At 41.0% G+C, this 27,886-nt stretch overlaps 2 protein-coding genes across 2 annotated transcripts; both read left to right on the forward strand.

Annotated features, from left to right (window-relative positions):
* The first annotated feature begins 11,217 nt into the window (after positions 1-11,217).
* On the forward strand, positions 11,218-11,682 carry LOC128374164 (fer3-like protein). Its single transcript, XM_053334433.1, has one exon. The coding sequence runs from the start codon at positions 11,218-11,220 to the stop codon at positions 11,680-11,682; it is 465 nt and encodes a 154-aa protein (XP_053190408.1).
* Positions 11,683-13,949: 2,267 nt separating this feature from the next.
* twist1a (twist family bHLH transcription factor 1a) lies at positions 13,950-14,498 on the forward strand. Its single transcript, XM_053334425.1, has one exon. The coding sequence runs from the start codon at positions 13,950-13,952 to the stop codon at positions 14,496-14,498; it is 549 nt and encodes a 182-aa protein (XP_053190400.1).
* Positions 14,499-27,886: the final 13,388 nt, after the last annotated feature.

A 27,886-nucleotide genomic window follows, 5' to 3' on the forward strand; every position in this document is an offset into this window, starting at 1 on the left:
TGATGATTTGTTATTTTAATTACATTTCCATATCCCAAAGATAGGGTACCCAAAGAGAACATTTTAATCACTGCAAGAAAGTCAAGTCAGATAACTGCAAAGAAAGAATGAGTCGATCTATGTATTCTTCTATTAATATTAAACTACACTTTGTTATCTAGGACTGATTGTAGCCAGACTTAGTCTAGTCTCTTAAGAAATGACGGTACAACTCTCTGATGAGGTACCCTTAATAAAGAGGTTATAAGTTAGAACATCCATTAAAGATTTATTAGCCCTTGGATTTTTAATTGTGATGATTAAAACTATTAATGACTTTTTAACATGTACAACTTTGGGCTATGTGACTATTTAGAATGCATGAAACCCACAAGCACGTATTCATGAAGTGCAACTGCATCACTACCAAATGGAAATGATGGTCAATGGGATTTTTCATAACTTGGCAGCCAAAATGTGATATTTTGTAAGAACTTGTAACATATTGGTATTAATAGTTCAGAGTTTATAAAAGACGCCCTAGTACCAAAGAAGGAGTTAAATGTACTGACTCACTGAAATGTTACATCTTGCCAACAGCATGAAAACATACAAAATGGAACTGATACAAGCTCATGTTTCATGTTACCTATATTCTAGCTTTAAGCAGAAGAACATGGAACTTTTCCGACAATCCAACATACAGTGTAATCTCATAGTCATTACAAATCATTCCCGGAATTCCCAGAATACTCTCGATGACCTCAGATTGAGGAACTGCCACTGTTTTATCTGCAAAAATACACAAAATACTTCGAAAAACATTCTCAAGTGGACTTCATGTGGTTCATTGTTTGTCTTTTTGTCCTCTTTTGACCTACCTCTGCTTACTGCGCCTCTATGCCCGATCTCAACCCCTGCCCGTGTGCACCTGTGCCCACCCTCCCCATCACCACTCATTTATCTTGTCATTCCTGCTATCACTCCCCTCACGCGTTGCCTCCCCCTCTTCCCCCATCCTGTCTTCCCTCTTCTCCTCCTCCTCCTCCTCCTACTTGTCTCCCTGATTTATAGGAGGCAGCGTGCAGTTCACACACATTCCACTTCAGACACCCCCCTCCTGCCACTGGACTCTCATATCTAGGCACGGTCGTTTATCTTCATGATCCTCTGATGGAGAGAAGAAGAAGGAGGGTGAGAGAGATGAGACAATAGGAGCAGTGTTGTTTTTGTTGAGCAGGCAAGACCTATCTTTTCCTCACACCTCTGTCTGCCTCTCGTTGCCTCTATAGGAGTGTTTTCTGGTGTGTGTGTGTGTGTGTGTGTGTTCATGTGTGCAGAGGTTGGCTGTCTTTCTATCTCCTGTGTCAAAGTTTCCAGGCTGGCGGCTCCTACATGAAAGGGCCCTTGGAGTCTTTATAGAGAACAAACGGCGCCCTGACGCAATACTCCAGGTTCAGGACACACACAGACAGCAACGACCCGTGCCACACACTCACTGGCTCACTCGCTCATGCAGACACACCACATCCACAACCCGCAGTCCACAAATCCCCATCCTTGCACACCCCCTTTGGCCAGGCCTAATTAGTTAGTATGTGGTCGGCACTCTGCTCGGTCCCAGAGCCCCAAATGGCAGCAGGTCATAAAACCTTAAGTGTTCCACCAGTCAGAGCTGTGCAACTGTGGCCATATATCCTCCAACACGGCCCAGCCAGGACTGAATCGTATCAAAGCCCATCACTCACAGGCCTACTGACATCCATGAAATCCCTTTATGGCATTTTCAAAGGCATTTCTGAGAGATTTTTGGCACTTCTGCTTTGCATCTCTGTTTTTTATGTGTTGAGCTCGCTCCCTCAGGTAGGCAAATAGCCCATGCTCACACACAGACAGACCGGCTTGAGCGTTAAACTCTTTCCCAAGGGATCAATGTTCACACACACACACACACACACACACACAAATACAAGCACACATGCGCACACACATTTAACCCTGAAAGTAAACGTTACTTTTACTTGGTGAGCTGGATTCCCATAGTTAGTTTGTTTCCTTGGCACCCGACACCCACCATCCTGCCCTCAGTAACCCTGGTGACGACAGACGGGTGTTTCCTGTGACACCATTCTGCTCGTGGTTTGTCTTTTGATTTATTGTGTGTATGTCCAATTTCACGCGGTTATTATCTGGTGTATACCTCTGGGACTCATCAGTGAAATGTTTTAATTAATCTTAAGTAGAGGACATGACACTCTCATAGTTAAGTGTAACCTCTTCTTCTCTCAGTGCGTAACATTTTGCATCTGGAGAGAGGTGGACAACAACAAAATAAGGATTTAATACCCAACAAACAGGAGAGGTCCCCTAGACATTAACATGACTATTTTGACGTTCCAGGGATCCCATTTTGTGGAATATAGCATAAATATGTTTTTGTTAGTGTATAATCCCATGACAATACAAATCGTACCTTAGAATGAGACCTTTAAATCTACATAAAGAGCAGGTCCTCTTCCATGGTGATGACCATATTGCACTGCCATGTTTCTACAGTAGCCCAGAACTGACAAACCAAACACTGGGTCTCAAGAGGGCCTTTTGCACTCTTTGTTTTGCTGCCACTGTGGGTTCTCCTACATGGTTTTAAGGGGAAGGTTAGGTGTATTCAGTCTGTTTCAGTCTGCAACTCACTGCTAGATCAAGAGAAGAGTCCGCACACTGCAGCTCCCAATGCAGGCAATCTATTTGGATATCACCAGTAGTGACGTCTTGGGCACAATGCTGTTCCTCAGACCTTACTGCTAGATGTCACTAATTCCTACAAACTGGTCCATTAAGCAATAGTTTAACAGTTTCAAAATAGACTACACTTATTTGTTTATTTTCTGAAAGTTGGATGAGAAGTGTCCTCAAATACTCCACATTGGAACCGTGTATATGCCATGGACACAACTATTGTCCATGGGACTTTCTGCTAACTATCCTGCAATGCAATGCTCCACATTTTAAAGACGTAAAAAGTATCGTCACGCTTCTGTACAGAGCCAGGCTAAAGTTTCACCAATTCCAATCTTTATGCTAAGCTAAGCTAAGCAGCTGCTGATTGTTACGTCATGGACAGACATCAGAATGGTATAGAACTTCTCAAATATCTCTTGGCAAGAAAGCAAATAAGCATACTTATTACACACTATTCCTTAAAATTTAAGTTATATAGTCAGTTTAACTATCTCAATTTAAATATTATTTACCTGCTCTGTAGATCTGTTATACAATTACAAACAATGATTTTAATGATGGTATTGAAACTTTCCCTCCACATAGCTATTCAGCCAATTCTAACTTCTCTAATGTCATATTTTTCCAACTTCTTTACTCATAAATGTGTAAATGTGAAATAATTTTCACTTCAACACAGTTTATGAGTAATATTTGTTTCAGTGTAGGGTTTTCATTTTTACACTGTGGTTTTTCAACTTTTATTAAACGATTTGAATAGTGTTCTGACACTGCATGTGTAAAATAAGTGCAGGTACATACTTCTTTTTGTGCACATAACATGTTATATTATTGTATGTATTATTTTCCGCACTCTCATTTGGAATATTGTCTCATTGTTCATATCTAACATTACTTCATATTTTCGCTTTTTCCATCCATCTGATATTTTGTGCACCCAAATGACATGTCAGTTCTTACTTTTATGCATATCATTATTCAGTTATCCACCTTATTTTCTTTGTGTCTGCCTACTTGTATTTGAGTTTTGCACATGCATGTGTGTGTGAAAGTGTGTGAGTGCATGCATGCTTTGCTTTGGCCCGCCAGTCCAGTGAGATTAATAGGGCTCAGTATAATCAGAAGACTAGACTGGCGTCTAGACAGTGTTCAGACCAAACTGTAACTCCTACATCCAAAACACTGGGGAAATATGACAAGAAAAGGACAAAAAGAAAAAGTGTGACTTACTTTTTAATCTTAACTGTGTGCATCTATTATGATTGTAACATCATCCACAGAGACAAAGCTAATACTGAAAAAATGAGGCCAAATCATATTGTGAGAGCCAAACAGAGCCTCATGATTTACAGTGGAACAACAAGCTAATGTAAAAAATTTATCTTTATCACCTTGAGCATATAAATCGAGAGGAAAGCGGAAAAGCGGAGAGGAGTAATGAGGGGAGGGGTAAAGTGGGGAACACACACAGCATATCATCAGACTTTCGACCAAAACCTCCCAAAACCACAGAAAAATAAATAAGCCTTGAGGGAAAAAAAGCTTCTGGGTCTGGAAAAAATGATCTCATGTTTAGTCATGTAGCTTTACAGGACAATACCCAGGACACAACTAAATATTTTATTATTACATTTTTATGACAACCTTTATGTCACACTGCAGAGCTGAAGGTATGGGTATAAAAGAGGGTGAGATAAACAGAAAAAGAAAGAGAAGAGGAGATGATGAGAGAGAGAGAAGCCTGGGTGGCCAAAACACTGATGATGATGTGTACATTAGAGCTGATTGCTGGAAAAGCACTTATAAAGTAATTGACAAGAATTTGAAAGAGGCTCTTCTGATCAGTGAACCAACCACTGACTCTGGCAAGCAAGCACATTTTGATTAATGACAAAGTCTACATGTGATCAATATGTTTAACACACAATTAAACAGACAAATACTTTATCAGTGTAGCATGAGAAATAATCAACATGCACCACAGTTGCATGTAAACATGAGCTGAAGGTGATTTTTTTTAAGTTTCGTAATTTTCCAAAACCCCTGTAACTCTTATATCACTTTCTTTTGGAAGCTGCATAAGTGGTGTGAGCACATTTTTTAAAGATTAAACACTGTGACGCTTTTCCCAAGGAATTAGGAAATGTTGCAAATCATCAGCTGATCTGTTTTCTCATCAGTCCGGAGGACACTGGATTCAGATTCACAGTGAGAGAAGCATTTCCATTTACTTGAGTTGATTCAACAAACTGTGTGTAGCTGTGATAAAGATTTAAGGCTATCAAGAGCTGTGTAGTCAACTGTATTCATCTTAAAAGGAACGGTTAGACATTTTGGGAAATAGGCTTACTCACTTTCTTGCCAAGAGTTAGATGAGAAACCACACTTCACACTTCTGGCCACTTCTTGGCCAGGCACAATGACTCTCTGGAGCCTCCAATAGTTGTCTGGCATCCTTGCAGTGACAACAAGACTCCAGGAAGTCAGTGCACCCGGCGGAGGAAAAGTCCCAAAACCCTTATAAAACCACAACTTGTTGCTCTCATGTCTGTACCAAGCAGCAACAACCACAAGTTGAAGTTGAAACCAATGTACCTTTAAGTGCAATGCCACCAATGGACACTTGATACTGGCTCCAGAAATTCCTTGGCTATTGGCTCTCATTCAAAAAACGTCAACATTTCTCTAGAAACACCTTTTTTTTTTTCAATGAGTCATTATGGTCTCAATCACTAAGTTCAGGTCCACTAATAAGTGTGCCTGTGGTCATTTTGGAAATTATTACTCCTTTAATAAGATTTGAAGACTTATGCAGTAGGCTTCAGTGTCCGCTGTGTGGGTGTTGATTGGCAGCTGTGATTGACAGTTCCCTCACCTGCTGCTCTATCAGGCTACTAGGACCCTGCACTTGTAAAATAGAAAACATCATACATTATAAGCAGCAACTCTGTGCTTCAAACCAGCTCCATTGTAAACTAATGAGTGATGTCACCCTTCCCTGCATTCATATTTATATACAGTCTATGGGCAGTTTACAAAGCAAGCACCAGAAACTAAGAAAATCACTTTCATAGAAAGGCACTGAAACATAATCTGTTTTTTAAATCCTTCCGTACAATCGGTTGTTATTGTGTTGTCATTCTTTTTCACAGCATCTGCTCAGAATCAGCTAGAGCATATTCATCATTTTCATCCACATTTACGGTAGAAATAAATTCCCTAAGGTTTGTAAGGGCTACAGCCCAATCCTTATAAATATGCAGCACAATTCCCAAACATTGTGTCCAATCATATTTAACTGACGAAAAGGTGGAAAAAGAAATTTCTTTTGACACTTGGATACTGTGAATACTTGACAAGCCTCCTCCCAGCAGAGAGGATAAATATTCATGCTTTCATTCAAAGGTTGTTAGAATTAGGGCTATTCCTCTTCAGTGTTGTCCATATTTTCCAACTTGCCTAATTTCTTAAGCAGTTTTACCGCTGTGGTGAGAGGGAAAAAAAGCTCAATCTATCTGGAACAGTCATGCGTAAACATATTTCGCAAAAAACTACCTCAATGTGAACACAGAGAGATGCTGATTTAACAAATTATGACTTGTACACAAACAAACCCAGACAAACATGTACAGGATAAACCTACACTGCCAAACTGCTTTAGGCATGCCGCTCCAATCTTAGTCATCATCATTATCATCAAAGAGTGGCATCACTCTTCCCGGCAATTTAGGCACGCAACACACGTAGAGTTGAGAATATGAGTCTTAAAAAAAATGAAACATGGCACCCTTAAAATACACAGTAAAGAGTGGGTGACCTTCTTTCAAAAAATAAACACAGACATTACTCAGACAGCAGAAGAAGGGGGCGAGCAGAGGCAAGGTGCTGACATTGGGTGAGGGTGGGTGGAGGGAGCCACGCAATGAGATTTTTAGTGTGGCAGTGGCGGAGTTGAGAGGATGGATTAAGAGAGGGAGGGGTAATTCAGAAAGGAGGAGTTGAGGCCATGCAGCGGTTTTGGCGAGTGGGAGGTGTAGGTTCAGAGGAAGAGGGGGAGTAATGGAGAAGGGGGGGGGGAGGAGGAGATATATGATGTGGTATTGGGGTTTATCCAACTTCCACGAGCACGCACATGCACACACATACATGAGCCCTACCTTTCACTGGCCACCCAGCTGTGTAAACACCCCATGACTGGCTGTTAGCTAAAATGCCTAGCCAATCAGAGGGTGAGATTCAGAGGAAGGTGGGACAAGTGAACCAATGAGTCAGATTCTGGGTGTGGAGAGCTAAAGGAAAGAAAGACTGAGAGAGAAAGCATCAGGGTGACATGATGAAGAAGAGGCAGATAGGTCAGGAGTTAAACTCATCTCCCCATACTCCCTCTGTCTCCCTTTGACTCCCTGCTTCTCTCAAAATTTCAGCTTCAAGATCCAAATTCGCTTTATTGGCATGGCCATAGTTACGTGCAGTACTGCCAAAATCTATTGCGCAAGGTTTATAATGTAAGTATAACAATTCTGCCTTTATATGCAACAACATGTGCAACATCAACTTTCACGCCAGCTCAACTCTAGTTAGAGAGGTGAGGGTTGTACTCTGTTCAATCAGTGACGTGAAGAGAAAGAAAAGAAAAAAGAAAAAGTAACAGAAGCAACTAAGAAAGAGTCTGGATAGGGAGAGAAAGTGAAACAGACAAAGGAACAGAATGAGAGAGAAGTGTCTAATTTCAGATTTACAGTGGTGGTGGGAGAGATTTGGCTGTGTTCTTATAGCACACCGAGGACAGAGCCAGAGGAGGAGTTGGAAGACAGATTTACATGGTGAGAACAGCTCTGGCTGCTCTCGAGCAGCACACTGGACACATACTGTTCTCCAGTGATGTCTACAGTAAAAAACTACCAAATGACAACTTTAACTTCATAGTGAAAACACAAACACACACACACACACACACACACATACACACACAAAATACACACTTTTTTCACACTCAATCATGTGAAATCAGTGAAATCATGTTTCCCAACATGCAGAACCCAACTCTGGTACTTCCCAGGCCGCCTACTCATATTTTACTGTGGTATTATGGTGATATATGGTCCCAAATTCCAAGAGGAATTTAGTGTCAAGTGTTCTCTCTGCTGCAGCGCTGTAGGATAATGCATTACAATTTATGGACTGAGTTGGGTATTTGAGTGCAGTCACTCAGTTAAAAATTTAAAATGAAGCTGTGTTTTAATACATTGAGACTCTGTTGAAACATAAACAATTTATATCATAACCTGATACAGTTTTTTCTAGACATGAAGAAAATCTATTTGACTGAATTCAACTTAAATTCCATACGTCATCACAAGGTTTCAGTTTCACACTGGGGTCATTTCTGTCAAACCTCCATTGTTTACCTCCACAAACATTATTCACATCAACTATCATCAATTTGGTGCAACCAGTAATAACAGAACAGAGCAGGAAATGGGCCATTATGAGTGTCTTTGTGAAGGTCTGTCCAAAACTGAGGATAAACCCCTGTAGGTGTGTGTGTGTGTGTGTGTGTGTGTGTGTGTGTGTGTGTGTGTGTGTGTTTGTGTGTGTGTGTGTGTGTGTGTGTGTGTGTGTGTGTGTGTGTGTGTGTGTGTGTGTGTATCCATGTGTGTTTGTGTGTGTGCTTCTTTTGGGGTTTTACTCCTTATTTAAGACCAATATTTACCCAGCAGCCCCAGGGTGAGATTACCTCATATTCTCCCGCCCAGCTGTGCTTTCTCAGCGTTTCCACGACAACCGGCGGAATGTCCCATCATGTTTATCTGCCTGCCAGGAAAACAGAGAGCGAGAGGAAGAAGAGGCGGTGGAGGGAGATGGAGAAGATACACTTAGGTTGGAGTGTGTATACAAGACACACTCGCTGCTGTAACACTCTTGTGTATATGAAATAATCATACAGGAATGTATAAGGCAATTCAACATGCAAAAAAGGCAGAGGGTTTCTGATGCGTCACTGATGTGTTCACAGCTACTGGAAGTTGATCAGTACTCCTACTTCCAGGCAACTTCAAAGCAGATATAAAACTGTGAAAGAGCCCTCAACTTTTCTTTGTATTGATCGATGATTGACAACAAGACAAAAACCACCAAAGTACAACAGGGATTAGCAAACTCTGGAGTACTTTTATGACATTTGTGTCTGTTTATATATGATTGATTAGAACTTGCAGTGACACTTGGTTTCAACTGCCCCTATTATCTTCTAGAAGTACCGTGTAAGCACTTGATGTCATATGATATATCACACTACAATGTTATTTAAGCATATGTAAGAGCATTGTGTTAATGTCTTTGTCAACAGTTTTTACTCATCTAATGATTTATCCATAAATTGCATATAAGTAATTAACAAATGCTTAATATACCTGTGAAGAGAAGAAATTCTTACAGCATAAGTAATTCAATGACAGCTTACACATATGTTCAAATTATTCACAGGTTGGTTTTAAAATGTTAAACACATAAAGATATATTGTAAGTACACGTTCATACACCAGGTATAGAGGCTTCATATGATCAGTTGTTGACAAATTGCATTAATAAACATTCCTTAAAAATGTCTTTTAACACTGACATCAGTGTATGATTAAGTGTTACCATATCGACTGTCAGTGTTATTAAAAACATCATAGGTCTGGCCACTCAAATCTATACTGGTGCACAAGACCACTAAACAGATGCATTTAGATGCTTTCACTCTTTTTGTTGCAGTATGATTTGCAACTTCCCACACAGTACATATCTCTGCCCTGCATGTGTGCTGTTCTTGGATCAGTCATGACCTTTGACCTCCCACAAAAGACAATCCAAAGGAGAATTTATCTTTGAGGATCAGTCATTTTCTTATACTTTTTGTGAGATCAATTATCTTCATCCAGTCTTGTAAAGCTGAAAGTTGGATTCAATCTAGCCTCTGGATCAATTTGTCACCATGTGAATTCAGCTTTAAAACCACCAGCACAACACTGGCTGAATTCAGCAACTTTCAGAACAGCGTACTCCTCCAATTCCTTCAACCACAATAGTTTAGTTGCCCTTGAGTGAGTTATTGAACCCCGAGAAACTAAAACTCTAGAGACAGTTTTGGCAGCCTCCATGTCTGATTTGTGTATCAAATATAACTCTTCCCACTGCCTATTCAGTTATTAGGATGATCAATGTTTGTGTTCTTAGTCGTCTTGCCTGCATTAAAGTAAAATTGTATTAAATTTGAAAAGCTTTATTAGGTTAACCAAGAAGGAAATTCTATTTGGCAAGTCAAATGTGGGGCTGATGTCCGCCTGTGCATAATCTAACTGTACTGTGAAGCAGTTCAACAGTCTCTACTCTCAGTTTTTTGGACACAGCAGCACCTATAACCAAAATAAATATGCATGTGCTTCTGCTCTGCTCAGCATTACAATCAATTGCAATTAATCACTGCAGGTCATAACCAAGGCAAAATGTGCAGTAAAAACTGTTCACAGCTGCATTTCCTCTGCACAGAATGATCTGTTATGCACATAAAACATGGCCATGAATTAGTGGGGAAATTATCTATCAACTGTTTCACTATTGGCTTTCAGGAAAGTATGAAAAACTATTGCCAACCGATTAAATAGTATTTTAACGTTAGTCTCAACAAAGTAGTCTCAACAAAGCCTTAACCAAATATTCAGGTCAGACTTAAATGATCAGCCACTAATCACTTTTCACATCTTTGCCATCACATCTATTATCATCAAACACAACAGCAAATGTAGTCTCACTACTGCAGACTTCTTCATGACCCAGCACTCTCTCTCTCCAGAGGATTAAAGCCCACAGTTACACCAGTGTCCTTCTCAGCAGTCCCTGTAGTGTGGACTGTGTCCTGCCATGGAAACGGACAGCTATTTGCTTTAATTTGCAACAGAAAAGCTTGTGGTGTATAGTGACTGTTAGGGAATGTTGTGTTTGGTCTTCCTCTGGCCTGTTTAAGTGATAAAAGTGTCATTATTTAGCTTCTGAAGCAGAGAGGAAAGTGCAAACAAGACTGTATGACCCTCTGTCGAGAGCCTCCGTTCTTCAGAAGCTCATTAAGGGCCTCCAGAAGGACAGCGCATCAATTGGCGGGGCCTTGCAGCTTCCTCTCTGCCTTTTAAGCCTCTCTTCTTGAATTCAACCCATTTACCCACCGACTAACGACAGAAATGGACTCAATTTAGAGGTTTCAGGGAGATATGAAAGATGTCACGCTGTGAGGTGGCAAAGACAACTTATTAAAACAGCTGGAAAGGCTCTTGGAATTGAGCCAAATAGGATCTCACCCTATCGTGCTCTATCCGGATTTGGAGATGGTTGGATATACTTATTGAGATGCTGCTTTAGTGAATGATTGTAGCGGGTCCTGAACACAGTTGTGAGATTAACTGAATAGCATAGATAAATCAGACATATTCACAGCGAGAGTGCAGTCGGGGACTAAATATGGAGATGCAAAGTCGCTTATTGGACTCCACGTTAATACATTTTGTCAGTGATATAAACCTGATGGACTTTCCGCAGAAGTACGCTTTGGGAGCAAAACAGCAGGTGGATGATAACTCGTCTAGTCCGGACAACCAGACACGCCTGAGCGACTCTCCCTGGAGCCGGGACCTGGAAGACGGGGTGAGCACTGCGCAGCATCTGGTGATGGGTTCACCCAAGTACTACAGCCGCGGGGCGCACGGACGCACACAGTCCAAACGAAGGAGGATCATCACCGTGGTCCAGAGGCAAGCTGCCAATGTGCGAGAAAGGAAGCGGATGTTTAGCCTGAACGAGGCGTTTGATGAACTGAGGAGGAAAGTTCCTACATTCGCCTACGAGAAGAGACTGTCCCGCATTGAGACGCTCCGCCTGGCCATGGTCTACATCTCCTTCATGAGGGACCTGCTGGAGAACACTTGAGTCACAGCAGTCCAATATGAACAGGACTGTATTGGACAAAGACACATTGACGAACTGCTGAAATATTTTTAATGTAGCTCCACAGGCCAGTTTATGAAATCATAAAGGTAGACAAAAGGATTTAAGAAAATATTTTAGACTTTTTTTTCTTTTACAAAGTTTCAAGCACATTTTTATCTGAGAAAAATATATCAGTGCCAACATAATATTGTTATATTAAATTATAAGATGTGACATAAATAAGTTAAGAACACCTCCTTATTATAATATTATTATTGCTTAATAAATAAATGTATAGGCCAAAGTAATGTATGCGGTTTTTTTTGCTCTGCATTGCAATTATAAGGAAAACATACAATTAGATTTAAACTCGTGTAGGCCAAAGTATAGCCTACTATTATGCCTAATTTATTTTGTAGGCATATTTAGAAGACTGCATCTATTAGCCGTTAAAAAAGTAGATGATCATATTCTGCACACTTTAATACAACCTTGATATATTCAATAGAAGATAGGCTTGGCTTATATATTATTTAAGGATTTCTGAGTCATAGTGCAGTGAGAGGCTGAAGCCTCAGGTGAGTTTTTGTTCAGCACCTTGGAGAGCGAAACAGACGCTGGCCTCACCTGGCAGTCGCAGAGCAGGTGTGGCTGAGAACAGCCAGAGGTTTTCCTCTCATACAAAAACAAACAAAAAAACTATTTATTGGCCACTGGAGGCCTTATCACCTGTGTCACCTGCTAATGAGGTTTATGCATGGTATTTGAATCACAAATCCAAGGCTCACCATGAGGCTGGATATAATCTTTGGCACTGAGGTGTGAATTGAGTCAGAGATATGATGAGAGATAAAAGAGAGACCGGCAAACCTCAAAACATGCACTTCATGTAGAAGACAGAGATATGCTTTTTGGGTGCAGGTCCGAAAGGCTCTTGTGCCACAATGTGACCTCCTTGTCTGTCATCCTCCTTCATCAGAGGTGAGGCCTCACAGCTGGTAACTCGCACCACAGACCACCTCCAGAAGTGGCCAGATCTAGTTTCAGCCACATGTAGAGGCAGGCTATTTCTGCTGGAATTTCATACAATATATTCCCGTCAGGGCCTAGAGCTGGGTGGTCATGTGTGCGTGTTTAGGGTCTATGTGCGCTAGTGGCTCTTTCTCTTTCCCCTGTCCATCTTTATCACCTCCAGTGTTTGCATTGCGCTGCAGCAGTACACCGCCTTAGCGATCCCGCTGTGCACAAGGATCCGCCCTGAGAGCTCCCTGGGACGGCCCGTCTTTTAAACCTGAGCCGCGGTGTCGAGATCCCTGCGGGAGTCAGACCCATTCAAGCGCATACCACAACGCGGGGCCGCTGACGGGAAAATAAACACCTCGGTCTGCTTACGAGCACAGGCCTCCTGCTGTGACAACCTCCTGTGTTTCAGTAGGACTGATATTTTTCTCCGCCACCACTGCTCCCATCTCAGGCAGTGTCTAGACATGTAGAGAGGGACTTGTAGAAGAATTTCTGTTATGTCCTGTTACAGCGGATTAAACTGGACTGCAAAATATGGTTTGGGAACCATGGCACAATCTTTTTAATTGAAACCAAATAAGAAATATAAATATAACCCACATCAAGACATGTAAGTGAGATAGGAGCCTTGTCTGATGGTCTGTCAGATCCCTTTCTTGTCAAAATAATTCTATAGACTTTCAAATGAATTCAAATAGCTCACTTTTATTATAAATTAAGCCAGTGTTTGGAAACAGGACTATTGTCCATTTGAGACAGTAAAGTGGGGTGGGAGAGGCACAATTTATCCCTTAAGGAGGGAGAAATCTTACTGTTCCTGCAAAGAGCTGCACCTACAAAATGATTCAATAACAACGCCCCTTCATCTCAAATACACCCCTGTTCCCAGTCTTGTGTGAATGAGTCTGCATGTCTTATACTCTATCCTTGATATTATAGCTATAGTCCTTTCTTTCTCCTGTGGTATTATGTTACACCCCTCCTCACCCAATCACAGCGTTCCCCAAAAATCCTCCTGTCCGCTCCCCGCTATAAGAGCCCCGGCCGTCCCAGTCTGGCACACACCTCTCCCTCTCTGTGGCGCACGAGATTTACCGTAATATCAGCCCTCACCCAAGTTGCAGGCCACACTCATTATTACCTGTAGTGTTTGTTGATGTTGTAACCAGTTCAGGGAATACGGGGCAAGGGTTGCATGAGATTGTAACCGTCCAACAGGTCATAGAAAAGTGTTGGAGAAGACGATGCGAGAAGAGGACTCCTCCCCGATGGACAGTGCGGGAAACAGCGAGGAGGAGACCGACCGTCAGCTGCCGCGCAGAGGGGCGAGGAAGAGGCGAGCGGCCCGGAGGAGCGCGGACGAGGAGGAAGATGGGGACCTGGAGAGTCCGAACCCCGGGAAGAAGAAATGCAGGAAGAGTTGCGACGGTGGAGGAGGCAGCGCTGGGAGCGGCGGCAGTGAAGGCAGCAGCAGCCCAGAGCCCTCCTTCGATGACCTACACACACAGCGCGTAATGGCCAACATCCGCGAGAGGCAACGGACGCAGTCCCTCAACGAGGCATTCACGTCGTTACGTAAGATTATTCCTACCCTCCCGTCGGACAAACTCAGCAAGATTCAGACATTGAAGCTGGCGGCCCGGTACATCGATTTCCTGTGCCAAGTTCTGCAGAGCGACGAGTTGGAAGCGCGAGGGACCAGCTGCAGCTACGTGGCGCACGAGCGCTTGAGTTACGCGTTCTCGGTCTGGAGGATGGGGGGCTCGTGGTCCCTGTCTACTACGTCCCACTAGCAGGGCTGCTATGGATGGGACAGCACGGTAAGATGAGCTCCTTTCACTTTTCATCCTGCAGTGACAGAAATCTGTACCAAGTTGTGCCAAAATGTCCATTTGCGCATTTTACGCACAGAAAAATCTAAATAATATAGTTATATCAATCCATCAGAGGAAATATTTGTGTGTTTGTATTTACAGCTCCTACACACTCTTCCACTTTACCTGAGTCATTTTTGTTATGAAAGGGGTAGGGCAAAAGTCCTGGTAGAGGGTACAAAAAACCCATCATATCATGCACAGTGGGAAGATCCAAGATATGTCATCACTTTACAATGTAAAATGTATACATCATACTGAGTGCTTACAAACACAGTGGGGGTTTAAAATGACATTATTATCAATTTGTTCACCATCAGGTTGAATCATTGGACATATTCAACTGCATTAAAATAGCATGAAGTAAGTCTTAGCTATCATGTTCTTTTCTTAATCAAAACAATATCTTTTTCACAGATTATCCAGACTGAAGGCCCAGTGGATCAGTCCGGCTCTTCACATGGACTGAGAGAGGCAAAACTCAGCCCAGCCACTGTGCTTTAGGCCTCAGAGGAGAGCGGGCTTTTCATATTTCCCGTTGCATGGACTGTTATGTTTGCAAGGGAGCACTTATGGGACAGGACGGATATGAAGAAAGACCACTGCGACTATGAATGTTGTAAAAACAAAATGAGCTCTGAGGAACTGCTCTGTTTTGAAACATGAGAGAAAAATGACAATTCATTTCACATTCCCTGTGACAATGTTTCAAAGCAAATGAAGTATTTGTATTTATTTTTCTACACAGGTTCGAACTTCATTTTCCCCCACTCAAATAAAAGCTATTTATTTTGGGATATCACAGAATGCTGAATAGATCTGGAGTCTGCACATTTTGAGTCTTGTAAATATTTGCTAATAAAAGATGAAAGTATCATTTTGGGTATCTATTCATTATAAAGGCTTAATTTAAAAAATGGTCACCTTCAAGACAATTCACTGATGTGGACACTCCATTGACACACAGGAATTGTTTTAAATACTTGACAATCTTGACACAAATTCATTTCCCATAGTCTTTACACTTCAGGCCAATGAAAAGACTAGAGAGTTTATTTTCATTGGTTGTTGCTGAATCCCCAGTTAACTAAACCACAGTGGAGGGGGCAAAAGAAAACATCTCATTCCCGTGGCTTATTCTGTAGTGATTTCTTGAGCTCAGGGATCTGGGAAAACCATAATTAGCCGGTGGTCTGTTTGAACAGGGTGAATGTAAAGCTGTGGGAGGCATGCATGATATTCCCAGATGTCCTCTGAGCCACAGGTCAGCAGGGGAGTCTCCTGCAGGTGCTACAGCAGCTACCCCAAGAGCTTTGGCAGATAAAAGGGGTGAGTAAGGGTCATACCGTAAACTGGAGAGACCATGTAATTACAAATACCTGTAATTATGATGAAACAGAACCACTTATCCACATATAAACATCTTACATGATAAAAACAAAACTTTTTGATAAATAAAAATCTGAATTCTTCATTCTTACTGGTTGGTAGTGGTGAGAAAGTACACTAATAAAGTATTTATTTATTTTATTTTCCATTCTCTGCTACTTTGTACTTCTACTCCACTACAATTCAGATGTAAAGATTGTACTTTAAACTTCACTATACAGTTTTTATTTGGCAGCTATAGTTATAAAGCATGTGATCAGTTAATAAAATATGATGCATTAAACTAAGAGACGATATGATAATGCAGCAATATTAATGAGCCAATAACATAAAAAACACAGATAGGAGCCATTCTACTTTACAGGAATTAAACTTATACTTGAAGTACATTTTGCTCACTATTTACATTTTTTTTTACATTTTATTACATTTTGCTCAACATTTCAGTAAATGATCTGAATACTTCCTTCATTACTGCTGGTTGGTTCTTCCACAGATCAAGTGAAATGAAGACAGGCTGTGCTAAAAAACAAAAACAAAACAATTTTCTTTTCTAAAACTCTTTGTATAGATGTTGATAGCCCTCTTGCCTATAAAGATGAGAAATGGAACAAATTAAATGACTTCTGCAAAATGGACAGGTCATGTTCTCTCATCAGTTGAATTAAAATATCAAAGAAATCCTTGGGGAAAAGTATGTTCTTAGATGTATTCGGGTAGGGTAGGATCAGATTAGAACAGACTTTAGGACTAAATGGGATCTTCTCAATCTTTAAACCAAACAAACGTCCTGTAATAAATATCCGAAGGCTACTATGTCACAGTAAAAAGGTTCCTCTAGGAATAAGCAATTACAAGACTACAACAGTGATGTCAGTTAGTTAATGAGAGTGGAAAGATACTGAGTTCAGTACTCACTAGTGAGTTCCACATCTCTCCATAGGACTGTTGAGGGATGATTATGGGAGCATTACTGTGTTTTTGCATCACGGGTTGCGTGCGGAAGGTAAAGCCATCAGTTCTGACCTGAGGCCCTCACCAGCCACCGGGGGGAATCGATTCCCACCCTTAGATCACCGTGGCCGTGTTATCTTAAACTTGAGGCTGTTGCTCTGACACGGAGGAATGTCACCTCTGAGGCTTCCAAACACACACACACACACACACACACACACACACACACACACACACACACACACACGCACACACACACATAGGTTATACACACAAAGAGGGAGATTTCTCATGCCTACCAAACAGGGAAATACATTCCTATCAAGAGGGGGGAAGAGAGCTCCTGCAACTCAGCTCCTGCACCCCCTTTGACGTTTGAAGGTAATGGGATGACCGCTTGTTATCAGTGTGAAGGCATCTGGCTATCTGGATTTAAGTGTGCTATGATTTATAGACTCTTTGATGACTGAAACACACACTCTCTCCCACTCATTAATCACAGTTTCCATCTCCCTGCTTTGGCCTTGCAGTCTTTAAACTGATCTAAAAGTCAAAGGTGCAGGACTGTGTGTATTTTAACAATGCCAGGAGCTGTAAATCTCTGCAAAAATGGGTTTCTCACTCTACAGTATAGTTGTAGTTTGTTGGGTTGTTTCATCACTCTAGCAGAGGCTTACCTGTCTTACCTCTATTTTTTATGTCTCCCTCACTTCCATCTCTTTCTGAAGTTCCCCATTACAGAGTAACAAGCCCTGGTTTACATTAACGCTCAACACCATAAAAAGACAGGGGGGTGAGAGGAAGTTGGTCTGAGACAGACACCCCCACACACACACAAACACACACACACACACACACATACACAGACACTCACACACACACATACACACAGAGAGACACACAGACTAGGTTTGCAGGTCTGGTTTTCATTACTGCTAATTATCTGTGTTTCATCTCAACCTGAAGCTGTGTGTGTTCATCATGACTGTGTTTACCTGTGTTCCCGTGTGTGCCCTCAGGTCTCTTTTCTATTTGCGCTCCGCTGCTTTTGAATCATACATCTCAAATCAAGACAATCATACCCGAGGACATTCTCTGAAATAAAATTAAAAACTGCTTTGCATATCACTTCAAACCTCAGTCTCTACTCATCTCTTGCCAAACCGACTGTAACGGTGAACTGGCTGAAGTTTTGAACATGTAGACATATAAATTTAATTCTCCTTCACTCAGAGGTTTTTGCATTTTAATTTATATTGTGCATCATAGTTAAAAACAAGTTTTATATGCCATCAGTGTAAGAATGTGGGGCAGGTTGAGGATGCAGTCTACCTGATCAATTTGGTGTGATGCTCTGTAGAAACAGTGTCGAAACACATCTATTATTCCAGTCGCTGAGTCCCAGAATTGTGAGTTATCTCTTCACAGCATTCACAGCATTACAAATGCTGCCATCATTATTTCACATTTATTATGAAAGAAGCGCAATATTCTCCAAGAGTCCAAACTGACATTTGTGTCATTTTTAAGATGTTTAAACCATGTTTAGATATTTTTTATCCTTACCTGAAGAGACAGTTTGGGAACAAAATGTATTTCAGTACATCATCACAGTCCAGTTAAAACAAGGTATCTCTAATTTGGTGATTTAAAATTGGATGATTAAATGTTTCTTTATTGGCTGGAAAAAAAATCTGCTTCTTATGTTGCGTAAACCTGATCTAAACCAATTGGGTGACCTGGAAAATGCACCAGGTCCTTGTGCTTAACACATTAAGCACAAGGTTGTTTTACTAAGCTTGTGAAAAATAATGAAATAATCATTATATGGTGTTATATTGTATTGTACAGTATTGTGGTCAAATGAAATTGGCATTAATGCTTTATAGGGCCAGGGGGGTTCTGCAGGGACAGAGTGACAGGGAACTGAAACAGAGGAAGTGAGTCCACATTCCCAGTTGGCAGCAGAGTAACACATTAAGCACTCACACACACTCACATTCCCTGAGGACGGTGCCAACTGCACCCATCATTCTTGACCTATGACCTCTCAAACTGACCCTGTCCCCAGACTGCGGTGACCCCCAGCTGGACCACGAGCCACCACATTCACCTCCACTCACTTCACTAATACCACTCAGATGTATGGGCAGAGGAGTGGGTATGGATTATGCATATTATTATATTCATTATTGCATAGGAATAAAAATGTTTGATTGAGAGAGTTTGAAGATTGACTTTCAAGTGAGAAAAAAGAGGAAGAAAACCCAAGAAATGGGGCAGGAAGAAGAGAACGAAGCGCTCCTGCCCGGGGCTGTTTATCTTGCAGATTGAGTTAAGCACAAGCCTCTTATAACTCTCCACATACCAGACAATATCACAGTGGCCCCGCTTTAGGAATATAAACATACGCGCTTTATCAAAGACAAGCACGGCCCATTCAAACACATAGACTCTGTCTCCTAACTTAATTTACTGCACCCTATACAAAGTTCCTTTATTGGATTTAAGCTGTTTGAATGTCTAATTCTGCCTGAAAATGGGGGACTTAAGGGGGTGTATTGATGAAGGTTTAAATGGTTTTCTCCATGTTTACCTTATAAAACCACACTGGTCTCTTATCATGAATAGAATCTATGGACTATCAGTGTGGAAAGGCCTTTTAGGTCAGGCACAACACACACTGTGTTTTTTCCACAGAGAGAGGGCATTGTTTGACTCAACATAGGCCCATTCACAATGATGAGATTGTGGCTTTCAGTTGGGAAATGTGTGTTTCCTTGTTTTGTTAATAGTAGAAAAGGATTGTTCTGATGCTGTTTACAGTATATGAGATTCAGTTGACATAGGCACACACACATACACGCATGCACATGTTGCATCATCCCATATTATATAGTTTTCAAGCTTTTCTCTGTTGAAAGCAATAACCTGAGCACAGCCGCAGTTTACTGGCGTTGTGAGGGCTCCTGTCATGAGTGAGTATGCACACACACACACATATGAGGGTAAACTGAGGGATAACTTGGCAGTAAAAGCAACTACAGCTTCAGTGTTGGTCCAACGGGAGCTGTGCTGGGAGAGAAATAGACGTTGAGAACTGCAGCCTTCCCTCTGGTGTTCACTGTGGGGTGGTCTCTCTCTTTCTTTCTCCACCTTCTTTATTTCTCCCTCCTCAGTCCTTCTCTCCTTACTTTGAGGTGGTCTATTCCTTTCTTTCCGCCTTTCTTTTTCTCCCTCTTTCCTCAGCCTCAGCTCTCTAAATCTCTCCTTCTCCCTCTCCTCTCCTCCACTTCACGATACTCTCTCCTTTTATCTATCTCATAATCTCCCCCACTTTGTTTAATATTTCTCCTCTCATTTCCTCTTCCTCTTCAAACCTCCTCCCCCTTTCTCCCCTTTTTGTTTACCTCTGCACACACAAATACAAAAACACTCACCATGCCTCAGCATTTACTTGATGCCGTCCACCAAAAAGTGTGTGTGTGCACTGCTGGAGCATGTGAGTGGACTTTAACAAAGTAAGAAAACCACACCGAGACAAAGGGAAAAAATGCCGGGACTGTAAGAAAACATAGTCTTGCTGATTCTGTGATTATCGCCGGCCAGCATTTTTCTAGCCAATTGTGCTCTGAATCAGCGTGTGGGTGTTTTTCTTTTTTTTTTCCTTTACTTAAAAAAAAATATATTAGAACATTATATTTGCTTTTCTGACTATGTTTTCTGTCTATGTCTCTCTTTCCTCTCTCTCTCATAGAAGGTGTTGGCCGTGTGATTTTATAAGCCTGGCATTTGGTGTCATATGAACCATTTGCATGTTTTTTTTCAGGTCCTGTAAAACAGGCCTAAATGCCCCATAATTCTCCTCCACTGGCTGCCTGGTGAAGGTTTGTGCCAACATCCTAACTGAAACACACACACACACACACACACACATGCACAAACTGGAGTCATGGCACAACAGGAAAGAGTGTAAAGTAACACCACCTATTTAAAAAAAGAGGCAAAAGGTCCTCTTGAGACCAAAAGCACATATAAATGCAAGGAAGGACACATTAACACAGAGATGGTGAAAGAGAAAGAGAGAATGTGTCTATGTGTATGTATGTGTGTGTGTGTGTGTGTGTGTGTGTGTTTGTGTGTGTGTGTTTGTGTGCCTATGTGTGTGTGCGTAAAAGAGAGTGAGAGATTGTTTCCAGCAAACTAGTTTCAAGAAATGATAGCATAGTAAAAAGCTAGGCGCCAGGAATACAGCAGGGCAGAAAAGTAGTGTGTGTATGTGTGTGTGTGTGTGTGTGTGTGTGTGTGTGTGTGTGTGTGTGTGTGTGTGTGTGTGTGTGTGTGTGCGTGTGCGTGCACTCACGTGTGTGTGAGTGAGTGTGTGTGTGTGTGAGTGTGTGCACTCACGTGTGTGTGAGTGAGTGTATGTGTGTGTGTGTGTGTGTCTAAGTGTTGGGAGAGTTATAAATAGTTGGATCATCTGGAGCACATTAGAGGTACAGTGTTTAAGTGAACAGGTCCGCTACCTGCAGCCACAGAAACCTCAGAGCAGACACTGCCAAGACCCAAGCTGGACACACACACACGCACACACATGCACATGTGCATGCACGCTCACACACACACATACACACACACAACCAATGCATAAAGTGAAGAAGAAGAGAGAAAATATAATAAGCAAAACTAAGCTAAAACAAAATGCTGAACAAACAGACAGGCTGGGCTGTCTGAGAGGAAGTGAGAGAAGTGCCTCACATAATAACACAACTTGACCGTACTAAATCCTGGCACTCCACAGCTTTAAGATAAACAGGGCTTATTAGCAAAGGCACCACAGGGATATCAACTCTGCTATTAAATGGTGGGCATGACATTACTTTAAAGGGAGGGGTAACATAATGTCTGAACAAGGTTGTTTAGCTTAGAGCTGACCATACACCACGTCTTCCCAAGGCCACACACATACATGAACAGCACCTGCATGAACTAAGGCACTAATTCACACTCACACACATGCAAATATAAGGAAGGTTATGCTATGAAATAATGTGGGTTGTATATCCCAAAGTGAATAAAACATAAACCTTTATTAACAAACCCTGATTTATAGATTGTGCCTTTATTGTATTACATCTATTTCCTGTGTTTGTGAAAACAGGGTTTTTTACTTAAGGATAATTTCAACTTAAAATGCTGCTCAATGTCATGTTTTGATATTTTATTAAGTTGCTTTTACTGCATCTTCTCTCCAACTTTGCCAGAAATCTAAAAGGCCCTCAAAATCAGGAGTTGGTGCAGGAAGTGACCCTCCCCCCGCAGCACATTTACACTCATGCACACACACTGAAACCTGAGCCACAGGAACTGGTCCTGCGCAGCATCATGTCAGGGCAGACAAATTATTCACCATTTGAAAAATGCACCTTTTTTCTTCTCTTCTCTATTTTCTCCGTCCCCTCCACTCCCTCCTTGTCCTCTTCTCTCCATTTATTGTTTTCATTTCGGGTCCTCCAGAGAGGAACAGTCAAGGAGACAAAAAGCTCTGCTACCTGCGTTATCTCAAAATGAGCTGCATTCAGACTCAAAACGAGCTGCTGCTGTGGTTGCACAGGCCCTGAAATTCCGGGAAATATTCTCCTGCGGTGTTCCCTGAAGACTTGTGGTATTCCTGCCCACTGTATCCCCACAACGCTTTTGTGGAATTTCCTAAATGGATGAAAAGCAGGTTTATTTGAACTCTTTTGAAAAGTGAAACACAGATCTTCCTTATCTCTTCGTGGCTGTATTATTTTACTGTATAAACCAAACTGTGAAAAGGCGGAGGGAGAGGATAAAAAGAGCAATTTTGTGCTGGTTTTATGAAAAGAAGAATGAACAAACAACAAAACCACCCAGTTTAACACATAATGTGGGCGATTAAGACTGGAAAACCTCCTTTAAGTGACCTCACCAGCAACTGTGAGACAACAAATCAAACTTTTATCTATATATTTTAGACAACATTTGATCAATGGTGGGTGTATGGATTTGGCTTTCTGTTGACCATAAGCTTGAGTGGGATCAGTGCGATAAAATGATTGGCTAAAAGGTTGTCTCCTTACATATTAATAGCCTCATGCCTAAATGTTTTTCAGTACTTTTATTGGGAGTTTTAAACCCCTTTAATGGGTGAATATGCATTATGACAAAGTAAAGTGCATGGAAGTAACACCTGTTTTAAATATTAACCAATTTCCAGTCTAATTTGATGGCGTGTTAAGGTTTTCCATCATTTGTGCAACACAATGCATGCACCACTGCCAGTAAATTGCAAATCATTCATCATGAGCCCAAGCGATTGATTATTGACCTAGTGACTCTTTTTAGTCTTTAGAACATGTATGTACCCCTTAATAATTTTGTTGAGTAGAAGTCAAATGAGCTAGAAAAAACAAGACAAATGAGGAGCTAAGTTACTGTTTCAATGTGGGGTTATATTTGGTTACATGCAAGGAAGTCGTATTTTTAGTCCCCTTTAGACTGTATGTGACTTATGTTGCCATGATTTACAAGACTGTTTTTGTTGAAATGCTGAATAGTTTTTAACTGATACGTGTTTAACTTGCAGGTGTCTCTGGCCCAGATGGGAGAGCAGGTCATTAATCTCAGGGTTGTTGGTTCGATCTCCAACTCCTACGGTTCACATGTCAACATGTCCTTGAGCAAAACACTAAATCTCAAATTGTTCAGTATCGTTGTATGAGTGAAAGAAGGAGAGGCTTTTAGCTTTTCACCACAAGTTGAAAAGCACTGTATGAATGCACTCCATACAAACCATGACCCAACCTCTGAAGTTAGAATTGTTTTCTTTTACCTGTTGACTTCGTGCTTTTTTGGTTTTCTATGCTTTCATTCTCTCGCTTTCATGATGCGCTGTGGTTGGTGTGCAACATTTTTTGGAAAGCTATCAGTGCTGAAGCTGCATGTGGCTTGTTATTCTGTCTTTGTGCAATGTCATGCCAAATATTATTCACTAAGAAATATTTTCCCCACAAGGACAGTAAACTATGCATCTTGTGTTGTCCATGTGTGACAGCGGGTACTATCGGACCACAGGAATGCGCACACAGAATGACATGCTTGTTGTGCACCAGGAAGTGTCTACTCTCCTCCTTCTGTCCGAACTGTGACTGTGTGGATTATGCTGAGATCTGGGGGGAGAAGGTTGTGTTAGCAGCCAAACACACTTCCCCCCCAGGCGAATGGTCAAGGGACAATTGAGGGCATACACACACACTCAGCCTTATGCAAGCACTCATACCCACAAGTGGTTGATTCTGAAGTAAACATCTTGCCCCATTAATACTCTCAATGCCTTGAGCAAGTTGGCCCACTGGCCAACTCTGTTGACCCTTGTTACCGTGGTGATTAGATTTTGGAACCCTCATCTGCAAACATTTAGCCAGTGTCACCCCTAATCTATATTGTGTCACCGTGCCACCACAGGCTCAACATCAACATACACACACTCAAATGTGCAATGGAGGACACAAATTACATAATACAACTTCCTTCTGTTACTTCTGTCATGTGACAACCTTATAACTCTGAAATATTTTATGAGATAAAGTGATACGCTGCCATAAAAAGTTTATAGTTCCCTTCTTGACAGAAAACAGTAGCTGTGGTCAACTGAATTCAGTTGGTTAGATCCCGCTCAAGCTGCTTCTGCAGCATAATCCACCTCTTCTATGTCCATCTGTACATTCCAAAAGCTCATATTTTTGCCAAAATATGGCTAAATACTAGAGCTTGGTATCAGCACTTTTAAGGTATCGACCAATTATAATCCAGTGCCAAGTAATATCAAAATGTCTCCAGTCAAACAACACCTGCATTCAATCCATTTTACATCCAGATCTAGAAAAAAACTCTAACCACAAGCATTCTTCGATTTAATGTGGTGTGTAATTGGTCAACTACTGCAGCAGCTACAACCCATACAGTCTGTGATGATAATACTTCATTGAACAGTTATTTACAGTTATTCAATAAATATATGAGTGAAGTATAAAAGAAGGTATTGGTATAACTTTAAGGGCACTGGTATTGTAATTTTAAAAATGATTTCCAGGCCTATTAAATACATAGCTTTTATTGGAATTGTATTGTTCATTGGGACAGTGCTTCAATATGGAATTTATGAGTTTATCTGTCATCCATCTATGACGTCTATCTGTAAAAAAGACAGTTATCGAGTGATATGCTTTTACTACTTCATGATTTTACAAACTTTTCCTCTTAATCTCAGAACAAAACATAGCCAAGCAGAGAATGAACTGTTTCTCTTGTAGTTTAAAAGGAAACATTTTGGAAATGTGAGGGTCCCACCCAACAACAAAGATGTTTACCTACTTACCTTTTCTTCGTCATTAAATTATCATTGCTGGTGACATTCCACCTCCCAACCTCTGAACTATGACACACCGGTCCTTCTCCTTTAGGCCAAACCATCATAGCCAACATGCCTCAGGTCACTCATTAGCTTACTAAGCAGAGTGTGTTAGGTCTGGAAATAAGTCATTGGCTCTTTTAAATGACAAATGAACTCTGAGTTCTTAAGCAACTCGTTGGTCATGCAACAAATGTACACAGGTAAATATAGGAAACCAAAATTTGTGCCAAAAGCAACCCAAAAGTACTTCAGAGGAACAATACCTTAATAACCATGATATTGTTGTTTAATATTTGAAACCAACTAATGAAGAGGTCTGCTCATGCATATGTGCCCAAAGTTCTTAGAGCAGGTAAGACAGAGACAGAGGAGCTCTGGCCATAGCTCACTCAAACAGTAAGAGAATATGTTATTATTATTATATGTCCGACAAGTTTAAGACAGCTTGAATTCAGTCAGTTACAATGGATCACAATGGTGACAAGGATTTTGTGGAAGAAAATTGTTAAAACCTTTTAAAACCACCAATGCATCACTTAATCATTGCTGTCAGTCAGCATACATTCATAATGTTTTCCAAAATACACTGATTCCTGCTTCAGAGCTTCAAGAAGGGTCAGAAGATGAGGAGAAGGCAGTGTAAACAGTATGGTGCTCACTATTTCAGTAAATGTTTTCAAATGAGCACATTTTTCTCGCTGGCTTTAACCTGTATGTTTAATCTTGTGGTAAATATACCATAAAAAAGTAGATATTCTATAATAGCACTCAAATTCTTCTTAGCATTTTATGGCTCATTGCAGTGGTAATGTGATTTTCTCCCAAGGGATTACTGGACGTTGTGGAGCTATGATTGGCATGCACAACATGATTTATTTAAGACATTCCACTAATACTTCATCTTAGACCCATTCATTCACCCCATTCACAGGAGTTATATTGGTAGTGGATTGATAGGGTCCTCTAGTGGTAAAAACAAAGCACTGCAGGGTAGGAGCTGCAAGTCTGTAGTCTAAAAATACCACCGGCCCTAAGTGTCAGGAGTGGGACCCTTCTAAGAAAGTGTAAGTCAGAGCTTTGAAGAAGTTTTTGTATTTGACATTACTGGTGAAACAGGTTGATGAAGAGCCAGTGTTGTCTTATTTCCTGCATACAGGAAATCACAATGTTGACCTTCATGTATTCACAGAACTGCATGAAGGAACACTTATAGCTTGTCACATGTTTGTCTCATAAACACCTTGTAACTCATAAAGAATGGGTATAAAGTCTACTGTCCTAACTTGCCTGTGTGTTTTTGACTGTGTGTGTGTTGGTGTGAGTGACAGTGGGAGATAGAGACAGGCAGATGCACAAGAAACATGAGAGGACAGGGGAGACCTCTTCTGTATGCAGCTCGACATTAAAAGAATGGGCTGCCTGGTGAGCGTGCTCCACTCTCCTGAACACGGATCAGCCAGCGACTTTATTTTGCTTCATCCATTCCTGCTGTGTGACCCAGCTGGGACTCTGCTCACCTGGAGACAGGTACCATGACTTACAACAGCACAGAGATCTTTTGTAATTAGCAATCTTTTTCAGTCACTCTGGGACTCTTTGTCACTCTATCTCTGTTTCTGTTCTCCTCACTGCTTCTCGTTCTTTGCCAGGCAGTGTAAGGTTTATCTCAGGTTGATGAAGGTGCCACTGAAAGGGCAATACATTATGCATTATCACCAGGTTTGCAGGTAGCCACTGGTCAAACATGTAATCAGAGAGAGTGCACTCTGGTCTTCTAATAATGCACTTTCGTTGGCCGAGGTGTCTAATATCAGGGGAACAATATTATCAAAGCGTAGGAATTCTAATTCTGTCACACATGAACACATATCATGTTAGAATAAAGGTACAAAATTGTATGTTTTTGTTGACTCACAGATATATACATACTATAAGTTAAATTGTGCTCTGGGTCACATTTTCTATTTATTAAATAATCATCACAATATTTTAAAAAGTTGTGGTTTTTCTTGTTACCACTTAATCTCACAGAATTTAAGTTATGTCTGCTTGAATATAAGTACCCTACCGTCTAATAATTCATCATTCAGTTAAATTAAGTCATTTATTATTTCATTTTTACGTTCATTATTACTTTTAGCCTATTAAATAATTGATCAACTATTTTACAGTGCAGTCTTTATTATGTTGCAAGAACATATATTTGAAGAATAATCTTGCTGTGAAATGTCTTAATATCCCCCATAATTCTTTGTAAACAGTGTTAGGAAAAGTGTTGTGGAAAAGACCTCTAAAAGAATTGAGAGTCACTTCTGAGAGTGAATAACTGCACAGTGATTTTTTTTTCATGGTGGCAGTAACTCATGAAAGCTACAGGAGAGATTATTACTGCATTTGTGTCTGTTTTTTTCTGCATTTGTGTCTGTCAATCAGTGACGGGTGTGTTTCTGCGTCATCGCCTGATAGCCAATCGCAGCACGACGTCGAAAAACGGGACAGCCGACGGACGTAAACCCAGCGAACATGG

This window comes from Scomber japonicus, chromosome 15 (assembly GCF_027409825.1).
Source record: "Scomber japonicus isolate fScoJap1 chromosome 15, fScoJap1.pri, whole genome shotgun sequence".
NCBI classification, from domain to species: domain Eukaryota; kingdom Metazoa; phylum Chordata; class Actinopteri; order Scombriformes; family Scombridae; genus Scomber; species Scomber japonicus.

Excerpts from the sequence above, each read along its gene's own strand:
- LOC128374164 (XM_053334433.1), top strand. The coding sequence starts at position 11,218 with ATGGAGATGCAAAGTCGCTTATTGGACTCCACGTTAATACATTTTGTC.
- twist1a (XM_053334425.1), top strand. The coding sequence starts at position 13,950 with ATGCGAGAAGAGGACTCCTCCCCGATGGACAGTGCGGGAAACAGCGAG.